At 40.4% G+C, this 20,682-nt stretch overlaps 2 protein-coding genes across 2 annotated transcripts in view; both read right to left on the bottom strand.

The window, feature by feature from the left end:
- hivep3a (HIVEP zinc finger 3a) overlaps positions 1 to 8,686 on the bottom strand; it is a 33,016-nt gene extending 24,330 nt beyond the window's left edge. The window contains exon 1 of the mRNA XM_008421527.3: positions 8,591 to 8,686. The gene's annotated coding sequence lies outside the window, so the exon portion shown is untranslated. The remainder of the gene's footprint in view (positions 1 to 8,590) is intronic.
- Positions 8,687 to 12,004: 3,318 nt separating this feature from the next.
- LOC103471981 (serine incorporator 1-like) lies at positions 12,005 to 19,034 on the bottom strand. Its single transcript, XM_008421316.3, has 10 exons — positions 18,877 to 19,034; positions 17,284 to 17,445; positions 16,996 to 17,168; positions 15,822 to 15,901; positions 15,603 to 15,740; positions 15,349 to 15,518; positions 14,235 to 14,325; positions 13,987 to 14,146; positions 13,476 to 13,694; positions 12,005 to 13,404 (listed from the first exon to the last, which is right to left on the bottom strand). Exons 1-10 carry the CDS (start codon positions 18,913 to 18,915, stop codon positions 13,266 to 13,268), a joined length of 1,371 nt encoding a protein of 456 aa, XP_008419538.1. The 5' UTR covers positions 18,916 to 19,034; the 3' UTR covers positions 12,005 to 13,265.
- Positions 19,035 to 20,682: the final 1,648 nt, after the last annotated feature.

Genomic DNA, 20,682 nt, shown 5'->3' with positions numbered 1-20,682 from the left:
ATTAAAAGGTCTATGGATTATGTCAACCTTCTTCTGGGTTAAAAGTGACTTTAATTAGGAATGCATTGATCCATTATTCTAGCTCTGAGGAGGAGCTGCGTCTGGAAGGCGGGGCTAGGTCCAAACAGGAGTTTTGGTTTCCATGGAGATTAAGAAAATTCTGAAACATGCATGAAAGAATCAAGGCATCACTTCAAGTATGATTTTGATGCATAAATAACATTGTAACATGATGGAAGGCACAACAAATTTAGATTTAACGAACCCTGAAGACCTTTACAGAGCTGCTGGAATTGCTATTAAGTTTCTTTAAGGAAAACTTTGCAAGCTGTACATAAATTTCATTCCACTTCACAATCATGTCCTACATTATGTTCATTGACACATAAAATCTCAATAAACTACATTGCAGTTTGAAGAAGTAATGCGACAAAATGAATTATGGACACTTTTGAAACAAACTTACGGCCACCAATAAAGTTCAAAGGAACAGACGTCTCTGTCTGACTGAAGTCATCAATCAGTTCTTCACTGAACATACCGTTCTCCAGTCAGCTGTCGCATCATGCTAATTAGCCCCCACTGAATTGCAGCAAACAGTGGATGTGGCTTGTTAAAAAAAAGTTGCTCGTCAGTTTGCTTAGTGCTTTGTTGGGGGAAAAAAAAAGAAAAAAAAGTTGCTAGAGAGAACACTCTAGAACACTGGTCTACTTCATCAAATTGTGTGACCTTGTGCCTGTAGGCCAACAACAGAAACCAGGAGTTGTGTTTTCTCAGAAACTTTGAAGACCTCTGATCTGATTTTTGAAATCTGGTTTCAAGTCTTCAATCTGGTTTCAAAATCCTGAAAAGTTCTGTATGTTTGAAAGTGTCCTGTTTGCATTGTTTTCAGGTCAAAGGAATAAATCATAAAATGACAAATTCTTGTCTACTAAACCTTGCAGATAATAAATATGTTGTTTCCACAGCCAGTGAGAAAAACTGCTCCTGCATTAAAAGACAGAGAGAGAAGCTAAATCAGAGAGCTAATGGAAAACTAGTGAATAGCTGATAAAAACCACATGCAAAGCCAGGATGCTCACAGCCGGCAGTAGGTCTGCATGATGTGATATAACTCATATAGATCAATACTAATACAGTTGGGCCTCATGCATCTAGCTGTGCTGGGTGCTCGGCTTAAGCAGATTGCAGATTACAATAAATAGTGGATCACAAGCTGCTGGTATTTTTTTCAAAAGAAAGAAAAAGTTGACCTTTCTTTGCCCCCACTTCATTAAGAAGCAAATTTACTTGGAGAATACATGCCGAGTTTATACCCTGTACAAACAAATTTACAAAAAAAAGAGCGTTAGAGTTAGGAGTAAATTTCCGTCAAAGAAATCTCAGAAATCTTCTTGAAAAAAAACATTACAATTTTCAAAAGAAAAATCCCAAGTTTTTTTTTTTTTTTTTTTTAAATCTCGAGATATTTCCACAATTTTTCTAGAAAATTTCTGACAATCTCAAAAGTTCATAATTTTTTTTCTGTTTTTGACCAGAAATCTATTATTACTTTTTTTTCTATCCAAACAAACTCACATAAACACAAAGCTTACTTAAATTTCAAGGTGATGTAATGCAAACAGGGAGAAAGAGAGAGAGAGAGAGAGAGAGAGAGAGAGAGAGAGAGAGAGAGAGAGAGAGAGAGAGAGCCATATGTTCTCCTATTTCACCAACAGAGAATCAACAGACAGCGACGCAGCAGCCTGCCAGAGAAGCCTGGTTATTCAGGAATCCATACAGCCACACACACAAACGCGTATCGCTGCTGTAACTCTACACAGAGCGAATGCTTTGACATCCACTTATGATGCAGACCAGTAATTGGGACAAGGCTGGCAGAGATACCGTGGTTCACCTGTAGGAGCTGCTGCAGCTGAGTCAGCAGCAGCTCTGTGGGAAATCAGGCTACCAGCGCCGCAGTCTCCATCACACAGAGATCACTGACCACAGACCCACAGAGGGGCCGGTCCACACAAACCCACAACTGCTGTTACATAACACTAAATCCTGCAGTCTGCTTCCTGCGCTCTGGAATCGTCCCAAGCTTTAAGGACGGCGGGGTAAACATGGAGATGACACCCAACAAACTCAAGATAATAGCAATAAAAAAAAACAGCTCCAGTTCTGTTCTGTTCTGCCTGCCTGTGAAGCCAGGGAGTCCAAAGTCAGTTTTTATCTGGCTCGACTCGCCTGGATCAAACTATGTTTTTTTTTTATTTTCAGAAATCCAATGCTGCACGTCTTTCTAAAACCCCCCATGTGGTCTGGACTTCTCTGGACCAGTCCGACACTTTCTTTTCCAAACTTTTGTTTCTTTATTAGAGTTCAACGCACTTGGAAATCTGTAACAGTTCAAACGTTACTGTGTGAAAGGATGTGTGTGAAACTGGCCCAGAGGACAGTAAACGATGACTGGGATTAATCGTGACAAATCGATTTTTTTTTTTAATTGCCAACTAATTTAGTAATCAGTTAATTGTTAACTGCAGTTTACAGACTCAGAAAAGGCCATTTGCTGAAAGAGGTGATTAAGCCAAAACTACACAAAATATAAAGAAATAAAATACTTTTTGTCTCTAAATATGTTCTACCAAGAGCTCCTCATGTGGCATATTGAAATTCTGTTTAAAAAAAATCCTATTAAACGGTTTTACCCTAATCCATAAAATAATCAGCAGGTCAGTCCTTCAGTGTATTGATGTTCAGTCCAACAGAAAGGCTGGAGCTTCTCACATGTTGCTGTTAGAAATGTTTTTTTAGCTGCGGATGCCTCCTTTGTTACAAATGATCACGTGTTCACTAAAGGAATGATGCTACCGCATATAAGGCAATAAAATGATAATTTTCTAAATTAAAAAAAAAAAAAGATTTGTATATTTTAATGTATTTCTAAGATTGTATGAAAAGACCTAAATAAAAAAAACAATCAGCATGATATCCCATTTTTAAAAATCTGATTAGATTGATTAATCGTCAGAAGAATGTTTTTATCGTCAGAATAATCGATTAGTAAAATAATCGCTAGCTGCGTTCCTAAATGAAAGCTGTGATGTTTGCCGAGCGGCCGGCTGACTCCAGGCATGAATGCAGCTTCATGTCGTGGCTTCTCTTCGTGAGTTCACGAGGTGATTTGTGAATGAGCGCTGCAGCTGATGGACCTTCTGCCTGACAGGCTGCTCTCTCTGCAGGGGCCCCGCAAAGCAGAGGCCCTTCCACCTCGCGGAGCAACCCAAGCTGGGTCCATACGCTCATGCCTGTAGGGTCACTGATGGCATCCTCTTCCTCCTCCTCCTGGCAGAGGACTGCTGCTCAGTCGGGGGAGCGACACATGCTCCCGTTCCCATGCTTCCCTCCACACACACGCCGTCCCTGGAGACACAACATCGGAGGGCGCACGGTGCACCTGTGCAAACTTTCTTTCCACTGAGCTTCCAAAAATCACCGTCGAAGAAATGTGCAGCCAACACACTTGGACATAAAAGAGAGTGTGTCCTTTCGCTAACAATGGAGGGAGTGGGTTTGTTGTGTAGGGCTGGCTGCCAGCGAGGAGGGAATCTGTTTGCACACTGGTGAGCTGGTGTGTCAGCAGCCGGGGGAAGACCGGGGTCACCTCCACCCTCCAGCACACACACGCACGCACACACACACACACACACACACACACACACGCACGCACACACACAGCTGTGCTTGCCCTGGAGATCCTCACACACCTCGGAGCTCGTTGCTTATGCTACGTCTTTAATCCTGCGTTCTTAAATGATAAATGTGTGATCCACGACAAGGGATTTGTTTAACCCCAGAGTATATCACAAGCAGATGTATTCCTCTCTCATAAGCCAAACGCTAGCTCAGCAGTCTCCGCCGCAGCACCAAGCATCGTTTTCATTGTTTCTGGATGTAGATTTGATGTGTTCACCTGCAGCCGAGGCATCAGAGTACACCGAGGTTTTAAAACGGTGCAGTTCCAAACCTGCTACAATATTTCCTTTGATTTAAAGTCATTTTTGTGAAGTGCCTGAGAAAGCGGACTCTTCTCCAGCTGGTTGGAACAGAAGCAACATCATGATGTCACTCCCAACCTGTGACTTCTGCTCTTGGAAATAAAGATTTTCCAGTCATGAAGCAGAAACTAAAGGAGCGTCACCCATTGATCTGGTGACGGTAACGCTTTTAAAAGCACACGGGGCAACTTGGAGTATGTAATCATGTTCTGCACAATAATCACTTGAAAGTACACTGGTGTTTATCACAGCACTTTACTTTTTTAAATTTCAACTTTTTTTCAAATTAAAACAAACTCATCTCAATAATCAAAATTTAACACAAATACTTTATTATGACGATGTAGAAATTGTTGTTTTGAGTGTTTTGCTAATTTATTAAAAATTAAAAAAACAAGAAATTACATTTACTAGTGATGCACCAGCATAAAAATTTGGCTCAACATTGTTATTATCAATTATTGATGTGATGGCCAATAACTGATATATACCAATATTATGCATATATCTTACAACTTTTTCAATTTGCTGAAATAAATGACCCCACCGCTGACTTCACCACTCTGCTTCAGCTAAACTCCCCACAATCCTTTGCTGCTTCACTATCACTGTCACATGACCAAACAAACAGCAAATAATGGCCTCCAGAAACAAACGGCAATAAGATGGAAATAAATATTGATTGTTAATATCGGCCCAGTTTTGTTTATCGGACCGATAGTGATTATATATATATATATATATATATATATATATATATATATATATATATATATATATATATAAAGACAAACATCTGTTTCCCATTATTTTGTTTGTATTGTATGTTTAAAATGTTTTCCAGTTCCAGTGTTAAATGTTCTTCAAAAATTATATTATCATTTTTTGTCTTTAGCAGACATACTTCTACTATTTTATTAGTTGAAATGGTCTCAGAATACCAATATTATGGTTTATTGCAGTCATTTTTGGGACAATTTATCATCCAGCAAAATTTGTTATCGTGCCAGGCCTGGACGAGACTCCCGATGGTTACTCCATAAGACCGACGCCCCTGAATATCAATGCTGTCCTCTCCGGCTCTGCTGCACTCAGCTCAACAGAGGGACCTTTGACAGAGCCATTGGAAAAACTCAGACTGTAGCATTTCATAATTCTGCAGGTTTCAAGACACACTCAGAGTCTCTGCAGGCAGCAGAAATGTTTACCATCCCACCACTGCGTGTGTGTGTGTGTGTGGAGCTGGGTGAGGCCGGTGCTCAGACTGAGGGTTTTTCAGTCCTGACTCATGTCCTATATCAAGAAACACTCTAACATGAAGCGAGAGTCATCTGATTGAGCGTAACAATATGGTCATTATACTTCACTAACACATCAAGCTTGATGAGAGGAACTCTGAACACTGATGAAGCGGGAACAGCAGGGGATACGCGCTTAATGGGCTTGGCGATAAAACAATAACAATAGCTATCGCGACCGACACCTGATCAATATCAATAGAAAATGCGTCTGGTAGAAGTTTGATCATTTCACTGAATGTTAGCAAGTGAAATTATCAACCAGTGACCTGGTTTACTTAGCTGCTTAACCTCTCATGGTAAACTAAGCTAGGTTGGTGACATCGACTCACGCGCTCATTGGTTACCTAGCAACAACTTGTTGTGTAACAGGTGCAGTAGTGGTTTCATGTCGTCCCCAACATGGTGGGACGTTCTTCAATCCTAGAATGTCCCCATGTAGGCCGCAAAGCGGACGTCCGCCAAACAAAAGTCTAATCAATAATTATCAACACTGACCCATGTGGCACAGTTTCCCCCTTATTTTTAAGATTTCAAATTACAAAAAAATGTGTGCACAAACTAATGCCAATAATAATAACTTAAAATATATATGTACATGATAAAACAGTCATAAATATTTTAATGGGATAAAAAAGACATTTTATTTCAATTATCACCTGTGAGCTTGAGCGGTGCATGCATGGCTCTGTGTTTACATTTGGACCATCTGTAGTGTATACCACTTTAAGACTGACACTGACATCACTCACCTCTTACTGCGGGGTTTCCCCCCCTCCTCTCCCTACTTCCAGTATATCTGCTTATGATTAAAAATGTTCTTTTCTCTCTCCATCAGTTTTAGAACCCAGGTGTCCTCAGCTGCCCTCTGATCCAGCAGCACAAGCATTTACCTGTCCACTAAATTATTTTCTTGCACCACCCTTGTACCACTACATTTTATATCCCCTAGAATACAAAAAATGCCTTCAACGTTATAGGATTCCATTAGTGCCAAAAATATATTTAAGTGTTTATGTAAGATGTGTGTAGAGCCTAAGTGCATATGTAAAAAAGAGATATGCAAATGTAGACTGGGGCAAAAATACTTTCATAGCCACTCAGTTTTCAAGTGTTTCAGGAACTCCTGATCAAATCCAACTTTAGAAATGTGGGCTATGGAAGCGGACAGTGATGGGGACGTCTGTGCTGCTGCTACATGTTTAGCACTGGGATGCCACTTTTGGTTTGAAGAGATTTGCTGATAGGCTAACTCCTTTTAGCATTGTTTTTGAAGAAAAAAATGAGACCCCAGTGGGCTAAGAGAATCAGCTTTGTCATTCATCGCTTTGCTTGCGGATCTGTCCGTTTGATTTACAGGTGCACCAGAAACTTGCAACAGAGGTTCTGGCTCGGGACGTTTGTAAGTTAAAAAAAAAGAAAAAAAGAAACGATTAATTCCATTAATATTTCGCTAATTAATGAAAATTAAGACGTTAAAAGTCCCAGACCTAATATATATTTATAAAAAAAAATTTTCCTTTTCCAATATTCTTAGTTAAACAAAATAATCAAATTTGTTTTTGTAATTATATCAAGTATCTCAATAGAGTTTGTCACAACTAGATTTTTCTGGAAGGTAAACTCAATATTTTCTCTGTTTTTATTTCTTTCCAGAGTTCACCATATTGCCTGGAATATTTCTTATACACTATTGTTACATAAATAAATATCCCATGGCGTTTGGCATTTTGAATTTATCAGACTTGTTTTTAACAACAACAACAAAAAATTCCAGTTGTATAGATATGAAAGGTATGCACAACATATCACTTAACATATCATATGCACCTTACTCATACATGGATGTCAGTCGTTCAAATGAACATAAACATGATACATTACATAAGGCTGCCACATAAACATCTTAAATAGACATATTCCTGGCACTAATGGAATCCCATATAATGTTGCCAAAATAATCAGACCCAGTGAAGGCTTATCCACTTGCTCCTCGCACTAACATCCAAATCAGTGCAGCATTTTAAGCTGAGCAGTGATTATGTAACATTATCGGTGATTTGATCCCAGCGCGGGACCGTTTCTCATGCATGATGTCATGTTGGATTCCTTGCAAGCCTGATGTGCTGAACCGGGGCAGCAGCAGTAGGAAGGCACAATGAAAGCGCTGGGTTCGATTTGATTTTACTCCAGCAAATCTCAGACATGTTAGTCTGCGAACCGTTGGGGATGTCACCTCCAAACACACGAGCGACATTAAAGAGTAGAAAAACAAATTGTATAAAAATAGGGTATGAAAGCATCTCCGAGCATGCTCTCCTCGGGCATGCGCACTCGGAGCCGTTTTATTAAATAGGAACTTTGCAGATTTTTTTTTTTTCTTGAATGGAGGCTTGTTTGCTCCAGACGATGCGCAGAGAGCTCCTGTCGCCAACAGCAACGCCGCGTAAGGCGGACAACCAGCGGCCAATAACCGCAGCCGTGACCGATGACACACCTGTCCTACAACCTCATTTTTTACTATTTTTTTTTTATGACTACAGGTACTCTTATCGTTTTCAAAATCCTTCAAATACGCGTTTTTAACAGACCAGCAGCGTATTAAATTGTGATCTAAATTAAATGAGCATATTACCACCGCCTGAACTGCGCTGAGCCATTTCACCATCAAGTCAGAAGAATTTACAAGCCAAAGAAAATTAGCTTTCAAAATAAGACGTCCATGACTGAAGAAAGCCTGCTACCGTGTTCGCGTTTCCGTCACACATTCTTTTTAAGCAAAACAATGTGTAAAGCAAAGACTCACTGCTGCGCGTGCCTTATTCATTCAATGTAACTAAAATAAAATAAAAAAACACCAAAGGGTTTGTTTTGAAGCCCAACAGCTCCAACTTCCGGCCTGTCTGTGCTCGACTTGCCGCAGCTCGCCGCCGCCTCCTTCTCCTCAGCCTCAGCAGACAATGAATGAAATCAGTTTTTTGAGGGTTAACGGTCCAGTTTGGGTTAAAACAACGCGGTTAGAAGCAAAGGAAACAGAGAATCTCCCAACCGTTCCTGTCAGCCTCCTCCTGCAACAATTGTTTAGCTGCCTTTTATTTCCCCCCGTTTGAAACAAGATGATGGAAACCATGTTCAGTTGTCGAAATATAGCATAGATAATATTTCAATTATGTAGGCGACGCAGTAGATGGAGCGTTTGAAGCCATGGCCGGCTGACCCCTCAGTGTACAGCCTAATGTGGCTTACCTGCTGGATGCTGAAGTTCACTTCTCTGCGGTGCTTCCACGGCTTCTCAGGATCCGTCAAGCCGCGCGATGTGAACTGGGACAAGGCCGGACGTGCTTCAAAGGAATTTCAAAGTAAAACCCCGGAGGCAAATCTTAACGTTTAAGAACTTAAAAACTAAGTAAATGTCTACTTTTGTTAAATATTCAAAGTCTTCCAAGCCAAAACAAAACAAAAAATAAAACCCATCTTTGTTGATTATTCCTTGCTTCACTACTAATGCAGGTAATGTATCACCAGGGCAGGGGTACCGTCTTTGAAAGTTGATGCAACAATTTTGCCAAAGAAACTGTTAAATATCAAACTTTGTTTGTTTTTTATTTATTTTATTTTTTGACAATCAGTTCAGTAATGATGGGGCATTTTAAAATAAGTCAAAGGTAACTTGAGTAAATACAAAGTGTACTTTCCAAATGATTTCATTTATCAGTCACACCAACTTTATTTATAAAGCACTTTGAAAACAGCAGAAACTGAGCAAAATGCTTTAAAAAAAAACCATTTTAAAAAAGTTTTTATTTAATTAATCTAAAAGAAATAAAATTCTAAAATGTAGAATCAAAATACAAGTAGTGTCAACAAATAAATATGACATAGACATGAACATAATCAGAAAAGGAACAACTTATGCATGGTTGAAAATCCAAGGAGAAGAGGTGGAGCCTTTATGCACATTTATAGTTTGTACTTGCAAATTTTTTCATAATGCCTGATCTCCCCTGAACTTACAGCATGTCTTTGGCACTTTTGGCAACTGATGGTCTATCCAAAGACTTTCAAAAAAATATACACGCCAAAGGAAAGTATTCAAACCAATCTGGTCCTGTGTAAAAAAAGTGTGCCATCCTTGGCAGCATTTTGACTTGTAGATGTACCACCTCCAGTGAGGAGTGTTGGGTTTTGGCATCACGTATGCTGAATACCAGATAAGGGTGTAGCCCTGGTATGTCATTTCGTTGGGGAACAACCTAGTTTTGGGAACATTAAGCATTACTTCTGTGGTTGATAAGGACCAAGTTCTGATGTGTGAGATTAATTCATTCCAGATGTGGTTGGACTGCGATGGACTGGCGACCTGCCCAGCGTGTTACCCTGTCTCTCGCCCATTGACTGCTGAAGATGGGCACGAGCACCCCTCGTATCCCCACTAGGATTCACTCAGAGCTCCTGAACACAACTCCTGGAGATTGACTGGACGTCCTCCTACCCCACAGAGAGGCATCAGGCAGCTGTTGGGGTGGTCTCCAGCCCCCAACTGAGTGGCTTTAGGGGCTGACTTCTTTGGGACTTCAAGGGACTTCTGGTTTGGTAAAGTTCTAACCGAAATACAACATTCAAATTGCTTAGTTCTGATTTTGGATTTGTATTTATTTATTTATTTTTATCTCTGATCCTTTCAATTTATAAATGCAATCTCTTTTAATAAATAATTTTTGTAAACATGCAATGGCTAGATATATTAAACACAACTTGCAGAATATAATAAGTCATGTAACTTTATTATTTTGAAGTTGAAGAACAATGGATTTGTTGGGGTTTTGTAGTGTTTACCGTATAAAATTCAAACAGCTTTTTTTTTTTTTTTTCTTTTGCAAAATAAGAATGTAATTTGTATGATTTACAGGTATTTTCCCAAACTTCTACACAACAGGTCAAATAGGGAACAATCAGTGAATTACATAATAACAATCCTTCATCATTCACTTTACATAACAATGCAATTTTCCTTGATATGTTTATCTTTAAATTGCAGGTGAGTGGTTTCCAGTTTCCATTCGCTGTAATCCTCAGACCTGTTTGAAGTGATTTCTCCTCTCCGGTGGCTTTGAATTCATTCCTTCATGAGGGACTGATACGTTTGACTCATGATTCTAGAGAATTGGAGCCCAGATTCAAGTAGAGAAACTTTAATAATAATTACATTAACAATAAATTATTAATAACTACTTAGGCCAATTTTGATTCCCAACACTGTCTATCCACTCTTTATTCCATCATGTATGTGCTTGTGTACCTGTTGTAGACGTGCCAGCGGTCTACTTCAGCTCCAAACTCCATGTCAGTCAGGCCGTCCTCCTGGGAACTTAGCTCAGTGTTTACCTGTTCTGTACCTGAAGACTCCACCGTATCTCCTCCTGAAGGCCTTTCCTTACTATCATGCACTATAGAACATGCACTGGGAATTCTTGCAACATTTATACATTTTTCTTCTCTCCCCTCCTACACTGTCCCACTTTGCTGTGGAGTCCAATAAGACTGGAAGCCCCCCAGCCCAGCTGTGAGCAGCAGGCAAACCTCATGTTGTTACATAAGCCAGATGAGGCTCTGATCAGTTGCATAAGCCAGTTATAGAATCAGGCTCCGCTTGGGGAGACTCTCCTCTTGCCTTTTTGTGATTTCATATGCTCATCTCTTTCCCAAGAGGATCATCTGTCGACCGCGCCCGCCTAGCATCCTGGAGGACTCCAAGCACCAGGCAACCCAGGTGGAGAAAATACACGCTGAAGCAGCCAAGTGGGGGATGCACTTCTTTAAAATAGCTGGCCCCAGTAGTATTCATTAGACTGCTGTGTGGGGCTCATTTTTAAACTTGTTGTCACTGGGCAAGGTGGGAAAAGAACAAAATGTTGTCACTGTGTGCAAAAAGAGGGCGATGGGCTGGAGAAGATAAAGCACTATACAAGTACAGGCCTTTCATATTGAACATTATATATGTGATTGCATTAATATTCACCCCATTGCAGTCAGTATTTAGCAGAAGCACCTTTGGCTGTTATTCCACTCACCAATTGTGGGAAGCATCTGCATAGCAGATGCAGCTGCCTTGGGCAGTCTGACACCATAACCAATGCTAAGGCTAGTTAGCATGACCACCAATTACAGCAGATAAGCAGTTTTCCAAGTTGCTTATCTGCCATTAGCACTTTGAGTAGCATGTGCACAAGCTTGATTGACAGCACTAAGACCCTCCTCCTAGTTCTGATTGGTGGTTTCCGACTGGACCTGGTGGATTTCTGCAGATAGCAGTAGGACCACATGAAGGAGGTGGAAGATCTGGATGTTTTTCACAAATTATGTCTCATGTTCTACCGTCGATGTCTTGACAGTTTTAACAGATACGAAAATAAAAAAACACGTTTACGTAACACATCCTCTTTAGAGTATATATTTGCATTTGCAATTAATTTATAGAAATCAGTTTTGTGATTTTTTTTTTAATCATGATTGATTTGTAAAAATCAATAAAGAGAATAAAATGTCCAAGGGATTGAATACTTAGGCTCTGGAAATTCATTTAATTTACAGCTGCTGAAAATGAAACGAGCCAGTTTGATTCAAACAACGAAGATTGAAACCAAGGGGACAGCTGAGGCGTTTGTTTGAAAATAGTTTAATAAAATTTATAAAAAGAAAGACAGTTAACCAGACTCAGATTTAATCAGTGGGAATAATACAACCCTCCCGACCCCTCTAAGGGAAAAGGGTGTAAAGAAAATGGATGGATGGAATAATACAACCTAATATTCTGTACTAAGAAAATATCTTTGGCAGATTTAATTTAAAAAAAGCACCTAGTGTGCAGAGATTAAATTTTGGTTGTTTCATTCAGAAATCTAAACACAAAATAATGAAAAACAGGCAGAGGAAGTCAAAGATTGTCCCTCTGGATGACAGAAGATGTTGGAGCATCAGTGCAGATCTGCAGAGCCTTAGAAAGATATTAGGATTCACAAGCAGCATAACTAAACCTGGAGGAAATATGCTTGAGGAAGCAGCTAAAGCTAATCTTGTGATTGCATGTTGTTTATCAGTGTTTCACCAGGAGAATCATATGATCAATGAAGAAAGTGCAGCAGGACTTCTAGGAATCCCCACTAGCCTGACAGGGTGGTTTTGTGAGGAACCAGGGTTAAAAACAGAAAGATAAGGAAATCTAAGTAAGCCAGAACATTAAATCAAAAGGACAACAACGCCACCTGGAGGACAGCATATGATCTTCACTCTGCTGTAACATAGTAATTGAACATTACAAAGGCAGAAACCAACAATAAGGTACTTCTGTTGTGACTGGGGACAACAAACCCATCAAAACACACTAATTAGAGCAAGGGTGTAAAAAGTGTGGCCCGGGGGCCCATTTGTGGCTCTTGAAATTATTTTGTTTGGCCCCTGACCACAAGTCAAGAGTGGTAAAAAATTTGAAAAACATAATAGAAAACAGCTGACTCGAAATTTGAAAATGTTTTTTCTTTTTATAAGGCAACAGTTTATGTTTAATATTTATAATAATATACAGACTTGTTACAAATGTTTTGTTGAGTAGGTAAAGCTGAAAATCACCAACTCATTTTTAATTTTACAAATTTTGTGGAATGCCAGTTTTGGCCCACAGGGCAAAAAAAAAAAAGTCTGGACCCCAGTGAACCAGGGGGATCTGTCCTGATTTCTTCAGCATGTAATGCTCTCAGTAACTATGTCTAACAGGGAAGGACCTGAGCGGAAAACTGGAATGTGATTAAAGCTCAAACTTCTCCATTCGACATCCAATAACTACACACACACAGTAACGTCAGTATATTAGCGTTGGACTGGACAGCTAGGAGGAAACAGCGGTACGTGCAGCGTGCCGAGACTTCTAGCTGAAGTCTCGGTCAGAAAGCACCACAGGAGCCACCAGGGTCCACAGGTAGAGGGCCAACCCGATCCAGCTGGAGCTGATCTTCACCCACACGGCCGGCATGGCCGTCTGCATGGTCTTGTTGTCGGTGCCGGGTCTGGGGATTCACAGGACAATTAGCTCAGCAGCAGGGAGTTAAGGATTCTGGGTGGGGGGTGGGATACTTACTGGTACCAGTTGGTGAGGGTCATCATGATGTAGAGAGAGGCCAGGAAGAGGCTGAAGTGGAAGAAGGAGTAGCTGTAGGTGACTCCTTCCTCTTCGTTGTCCACGGCCCGGTGGACTCCGTCCTCCCCGGCTGAGACGTCCTGGTCGGCGGCGGTCAGACCCTGGCCCTCCTCCGTCTGCATCAGCTTGTTCACCTGGGAGTTGTTGGAGGAGCGGATGCTGCGGGGAGAGAGAAGGCAGCCGGTCCAACAGCAGCACACTGCAAAGCGGGGTGAGGAGCCCTGGAACCGTCTGAGACTCTGCAGCCGACTCACCCAGAACCAGAGAGCTTAAAGGCTCACAGAACCCTTGCAGGCGTTTGAAGTTAATTAGCCAGTTAGGGTATGATGCCAGTTTTTTTATATGACCTTTTTCACAGTATTCCTGTTTTCTAAGACACTAAATTTAGAGTTTTCATTATCTGTAAACCATAAACACCAAAATTACAACAAAGGCAATAACAATAGAGTACCTGGCATAGAGTGTGCAGAACAAGAAGATGAGGAGTCCCACAATGCTCTGTGCATCCCACCACTGCACGTTGCCTGGAGGGGGTGTAGGAGAGGGGCCCACAGGTGACACAGTAGGCTTGGACTGGACCAAACTCAACAGGCTGGGGTTACATTGCTTGTCTGAGGTGAGGAGAATATGTATATATGATTACCGACTGATTTTCCTCTATTTGTGAAACAAAGCAGGATGATGTCTGCCTGGACTTACTGGGGTTGTTGGTCATGGCTGACCAGGTGAGGTACATGGTATAGAGGGAGATGATGGAAGCCTGGAGCAGGCCTGAGGTGGGCTGAGCCTCCTGTCAGCAAACAGAGCAGAAAGGCGCTTTAACAGGGCCGAGCCCACTGGACACGCTCCAATCAGTCTCCCTAAAAAGCTTTGATCACAACTACTAACACAAATTCAGTCATCATTAAAATATTTTGCAATTTTCCCCAGACTTTACCACTTTACCACAACTCTGGCCAATCACCTTACCGTTTTCTGTATTTCCTTATTCTTCTTCTGTGGACTTTTAAAGGCAGCTTACATCCGTAAAGGTGTATTAGCGCCACCTAACAGTTCCACATCCTATCACTTCTTAAATCGACAGAAAAGACACCTAATATTTGCGTCCACATATTCTGGATCGTCAGTCCAATACGCTCTACATAGAAACAATGCGTGATACTTGAGTTGCCATTTGGTCCAGCAGATGTTTCCTTTCATCTGAGTCTTTACAACAGTTGAAGACAACATGCTTCACAGTTTTGATACTCTGACAAAAGTCACAACATCCAATATAAAAGGAAAAAAGAAAGAAGAAAAAATAAGAAAGAATCATCCTAACCCACATTTATTAAACAATTCCATTTTTGTTGTGTCACCACTTGGTTATGTTCTGTCTCAAGTCTCTCCATTTTAATTTTTTTCTTCTTTCACGCCTTTGTTCTTTTTTTTGTGGATATTATCTTTGCGCTTTTTGCTTAATATACGCTATAGATTAATACCTCTGTTTGCTACTCTGTAATGTTTGTTTTGTGAATCCACTGGCATGGAGGGAATACTCTACTAAACAGGAGTGCTCTTTCAAGAAGATACATTAGAATGTTATTTGTACTTTAAATTTTAACTGTGCTAAAACCCTGTCTATCCAGTGGAATGAGTACTTGTTTTTAATCAATATTAAGAAATGACTGGCTTAAAACAAGCTTCTACATTTTGCGCAAAAGTTACTTATAAGTAAGTTTTGTCTCATTTCAAGTGTACCAAAAAACTTTCACTAGAAACCAGACAAAAAAAATACTCGATCAGATTCTGTGTTTTTGCAGTGCAACGTTACCTGAACTTTGGGCAGAATGGCCACGATGGACACAGCGATGCAGAAGAGGAAGTTGAGGCTGATGAAGACCTTGTGCTCGGTGCAGTCGGCAGATTGGGCGTAAAACACGTAGAAGAGGACGACGGCGGTAAAGGCCAGGGCATAAAAGCCGAGGGTGAACGACAGCAGGGCTGGAGAGGAAACGACAGTCACAAAGTCAGAGAGCGGCTCCGCTGGCCGGTCCTACGACACGTCGACACGGGAGAGCTTTCTACCTGCAAACCAGCACTTTGTGTTTCCGTTCTCGGCCTTCTCCAGCCACGACTGGTTCCAGGAATGGGCAAAGTCGACCAGCAGGATGAGCTGGATGATGATGAAGACGAAGGAGCCCACCACGCCGAAGTAGTACCACACTGACAACACAGAGGAGGCAACTAAGTGACACTTGTGACCTGACGCAGATGCTTGTTTGCTGTGTACAACTGGCAACATACCGGTGTTAAAGGTGCCATCCGGGATGTAGAATGCTCCTACGGCCAGACCGACCAAGGCCAGAAACTTGAAAAACCAGAACCTAGAAAGGGCCAAAGGCCACCGTTAGGCCTGTCACAATGACACATTTTGCTAGATAAAATATGTTTAGCGCAATCAAAAATGATTGCGATAAATGGGAATATTGTCATTTTGAGACTGCTATATAATAAAGACATGATAATACAAGTTCACCTTCTCAAACACTGATGAAGTGTTTGAGAACACTTTATCAGCGTGGAGAACCCTCCACACTGGAACTGGAAGACATTTTAAATAAACAAAATAAAAAACACACAACAACCAAAAACTATAAATACCCCCGAAATAAAAACCACCCATAAACCATGAATTAAATGGTTTATGATGTCTGGATCAACAAAAAAATATATTAATCATCAGAATGGAAACTCATTTCAGTTTATCACACAAATAATTGATTAATTGATTATTGCGACAGACTTTGTTACAGTCTTGATTCTCACATGTCGTTTTGCTATTTACATCTGTCTTTTTCTGCAGCATATACATTTTTAATTTTCTCTTCAATTTTATGAAGTTACTGAGAACTGGTTTGAAGTTCAGCAAACAGTTAGGGTTTGCAACGTTTACTAACACCTTTAAAAAAATCTGATGTAACATAGCCTTCCCATGTCACTAATCAAATATCTGCTGTGTGCAATTTTGTCTCAGCTTCAGAAGTTTAGAAGAAAATATCAGAACAAACAGTTTCCTGAAGACAGCAAACAGGTCAAGGGCCAAGTTGTGGAGAAGCACAAAACAAGATTTAGATGATACTTTCAGAATATGTAGGCACAAAAAATAATGGTTCATCCATAACATATACACCAATGTCAGTTTGAGGTTGCAACAAAACAAAATGTCATCACCTTTCTAATACAATGGCCTAACTAATTTTTTTGCTCTCAGTGTTAGGAAAGAAAAAAGAAAAAAAATCTGCACATTTTTTTTCTCAGAAGATGATATTGGAAAAAAGATCAATATTGATAAAAAATGAATTAGACCATTATTTTTTAGAAAGGTGAGGATGTGGAAAAAAGCCAGTTTACAAAATTTTTTTGCAATGCACACATTTGGACACCAGAGGTCAGTGTGGCGCCTCAGTGCTGTACCAACCCGTTTTGGATGTGAGCTCGGGGGTCCTTGCTACTGCGCACTCGGATCATGATGATGGAGAACAGGAAGAAGAAGCAGGCCATGGCGAAGCACATGCGGTACACAGACTTGTAGCCCACGAAGATGTCACAGTTCACACCAGAGATGATAGAGCCACTACAGAAACCTGGAATCTGGGGTGTCACAGCACGTCCACAAAAACACGGGACCAGGTTAACAACACTGCTCATCCTCATCTACTGCAACACATCCCTGTTGTCCAATCAGATTTTATTTCCTGTCAAGTACCTTTTTCAAATGTTCCTCCATGCTCGGAAGAATCATAATGCCAGACACCAGAGTTCCCAGCAGCAGCAGGAGAGAGAAGGCCAGCCGGGTGATGGTGGAGTTGTAAGTGGAAGGGCAGCATGACGACAAGAGGCAGGAGGCCGAGCCGCACAAGCAGGACGCCTGGAGGAGGGATGGAGTGGGGATATTAGGACTGTGGACAGCTACAGTTACAGGAGGTACAAGAGTGTTTAGGATGGGGTGCATGTGTTGGTCAGGCATGTGGGGAGCTCATGTTTGCTCCTGGAACCCACAGGAGACAAGAACCAAACAGCTACTTCACAGGTTTTAATCAGGTTAGGACAAATACAATCAATCCTCCTCGGCAGAGCACTGCAAACTGGATCACAAGGGAGGTCCAGCACGAGTCACGAGAAATACACCAAGACAAATGCATTGGCTGAGATCATCCATCCTCTGTACACCATCAGCGTGCATCACCTCACACTAGTAGATTTAATAATAATAATAATAATAATAGATTTTGACTACAATGCCCTTTATGTCTTGTGATCTTAAAGGGATCCTTAGGAGTGATCACAGCAGCTGACAACACCAGAACAAGGTTCATAAAGCTGTTTTCACGCCTGATAGTCAGGTAAACTAGGTCGATTTAGATTAAGAGTTGCAACATTTTTTTTTTTCCATTTTCAGCTGCTGCTGTTCTCCTTCACACTGTACTGTGTCAAAAAAACCCAAACACTTTGAAAAACCTGTTCCCAAAAAGTTCAGTAATGTTAGTGAAAGCTTGATCATTTATAGCAAAAGATGCATCTGTAGCTAAAAGAATACTTCTAACATCAACATGTGAAAAGCTCAGTCCTTTCTGCTGGACTCCGCATCAATACACCATTTTTATTTTTTTACAATTTACCGATTAATATTTGGATAGCAAAAGGTGCTTAAAATGAGGTTGTTTTTTTTCTACAGAACTTGAGCCAGGTGGCGCTAAAACTTTGGCACATGAAGAGTTCTGGGTAGAACACATGCAGACAAAGAAGGGTTTTTACATTTGACCACAAAGTTGAGTCACGGAAGAAACTTTAGCATTGATAGAAATTTCGTCCAGTCCTGTTTGGTACAAACAGAAACAGTGACGTCATGTGCCAAACAAAACACGGAAATGACGCTGCAACCGTTTAACTCGCAGTTTCTGAAAGGAGCCTGTGTGCTCTGTTGACAGTCAATAAAGTTATAAGGTCCACCACAGAGGCCACTGCTCGAAACGTAACTACGAGTCAAATATTTAAAAATTGTACTTTAGCATAATTTTGCTTTATTAAGCGTAACGAGAGTTGACAAATCATACAGCTTGAAGACAAAAATTCAAACACAGGTTGAACTACGTAGCCACTTGTTTAGAGCAATTGTGCTAAAAAAAAAAAAAGTACGCTAATTTTTTTTTTTCTTTTTGTGGCGTAGTTTCACGTGAAGCCGTGTTGCTATCCAGACAGGCGTGTCTGGTCGAACAACGTAAAAAACTTGACCAATTGATCAGAAATAACCAGAGAACAACTCCTTATATTCTACAACGGAAGCAGAGTTGGTACTCACGCAGCTGGCCAAAGAACCAACAGCCAAACAAGCTCCCATTATGGGTTATTTTTCCGTTCGGTCTACAACTGTATCAGCTCAAAAAGTTCAGGAAGAAACTCAAAGAAAAACGGCGACGTCAAGTTGCTGTAAAATAGGAGACATGAATCTGTCGATTTCTTTCAAAATAAAGGCGTGTGAACCGTCTGACTGCGCTGAAACTATTGTTACGGATCACTTGGTTTTATTTTGTTACTTGTTCAATTTCCGGTAGTGTTCGGTTAAATTCATACAAATCTCAGCTCAAGAGTTGGTTGTTCTGGGCGTTATTTCTATCAGAAACCCACTCGTGACCTCATTAGTCCCGCTCTGCTCTTATTCACGGAGCTTGTCAACAATGTTCCTTCTCAAACAGTTAAAGCGCGATTAGTATTGGTTTGTGCCCATATTTCAAAACAATGTAAATTATATTAATAAAAATGTCCTAAAGAAGCAAACCTTTTTCGTATGTAACGGCGTGAAATCTGCTGTCTGCAGATTTTGTACACTTGAAGTAAGAACTAAATCACTTTAGAGCCCTTAAAAGGTCAGGCCACCGTTGGCTTTACGTTTAATACATTGTGGATACGTTTAACATCAAGCCACAGAAGATGTGCACAGCGACATCTTGAGGGACAGTAGCAACCATGGTCTGACAGCAGGTGGCGTGAACACCTTAAAAATATATATCTATTTTTTTTAAGCTGAAGAAGCTCTTATCGTCCTGAAAGAAGCATGTAGATGAACCTGGTTGGGTGAATAAGTTGGAATTTGGAAAATGTATGGCCTGTAGGACCACCTGTAGCAGAATGTATTTCTAAACACATGAACAAACTGTCAAAAATATTAATAAATAACTGTCTTTGCATTCAATGTGTACATTTAATAATATTGAATTTCATAATTATATAATTTGGCACTATACGGATTTATTTGCTTTGATTGAATTGATAAAAAAAAAATACATTTAAGCACACAACTGTTACTTTGAAATGTTTTGTGGTCCTCTAGAGAAGGGGCCATAGTGGCAGGGTTAAATTAGAATCAATTCAATACAGTTATGTAAAGATACATTCCTCAAATTTGAAATATGAATTTGGCTGAATATAATAACCCTTTGGAATTAACTATGAAAGAAACAATATGATTCCTGTTTAGGTTATGCAGATTACAGGTACAGACTGAGATATCCTAAACAACTATGTGGGGTATTATAATAAAGGGATTATGTTATTTCTATTCTGCTCTAGTTTTTCCCCATTGTTTTAGTTAAAACATGTGTGGTTTGCCTGAAATCATTTATCATGATCATTATCAGGGAAGTGAAGTGGAATCACCAAATTATCCAGTGATAATGACAATAACCCCCCCAACAATATCGGTATTTGTATCAGCGACACTAGCTCTGTAATTACTTGATATTTAATCAATAGCAAAAATTCCCAGTATTGCACGTGCACGCTCATGGTGCATTTAAGCACGGCTCGGAAAAACTTGTCACCACATAGCATTGAATCAAGCAGTTGTAACGGTTGAAAAAAGTGCAGGGGACAGAGGGTAAATGACGCGTACCCCCCGTCCGTTCCGGCCATGGCTGTTCTCACAGAAAACTATGCAACCAATCAAGGGTCCAGCAATCTGGCCTGATCTAACCCCACACAGTATTCTAAGGGAACCTAAAACCCGTCATAGGAACCCCGACCTAATATTTAGTACATACTGTTAAGGACATGATCATGCTATTCAGACTAAAACTACTAATTTACTGAAATTTTATAGTTTAGTTTT

This window comes from Poecilia reticulata, chromosome 11, assembly GCF_904066995.2.
Source record: "Poecilia reticulata chromosome 11, P_reticulata-male-v2, whole genome shotgun sequence".
NCBI lineage: Eukaryota > Metazoa > Chordata > Actinopteri > Cyprinodontiformes > Poeciliidae > Poecilia > Poecilia reticulata.
The sequence above is the reverse complement of the archived record's forward strand: the minus strand, read 5'-3'. Positions and strand labels throughout refer to the sequence as shown.

What these genes read in the sequence shown, in the direction of transcription:
- LOC103471981 (XM_008421316.3), bottom strand. Translation starts at nt 18,915, where the DNA reads ATGGGAGCTTGTTTGGCTGTTGGTTCTTTGGCCAGCTGC. An exon ending in TGGAGGAACATTTGAAAAAG is followed by an intron (nt 17,169 to 17,283) that starts GTACTTGACAGG and finishes GTGACACCCCAG; the next exon opens with ATTCCAGGTTTCTGTAGTGG. An exon ending in TTCTGCACACTCTATGCCAG is followed by an intron (nt 13,695 to 13,986) that starts GTACTCTATTGT and finishes CTCTCCCCGCAG; the next exon opens with CATCCGCTCCTCCAACAACT.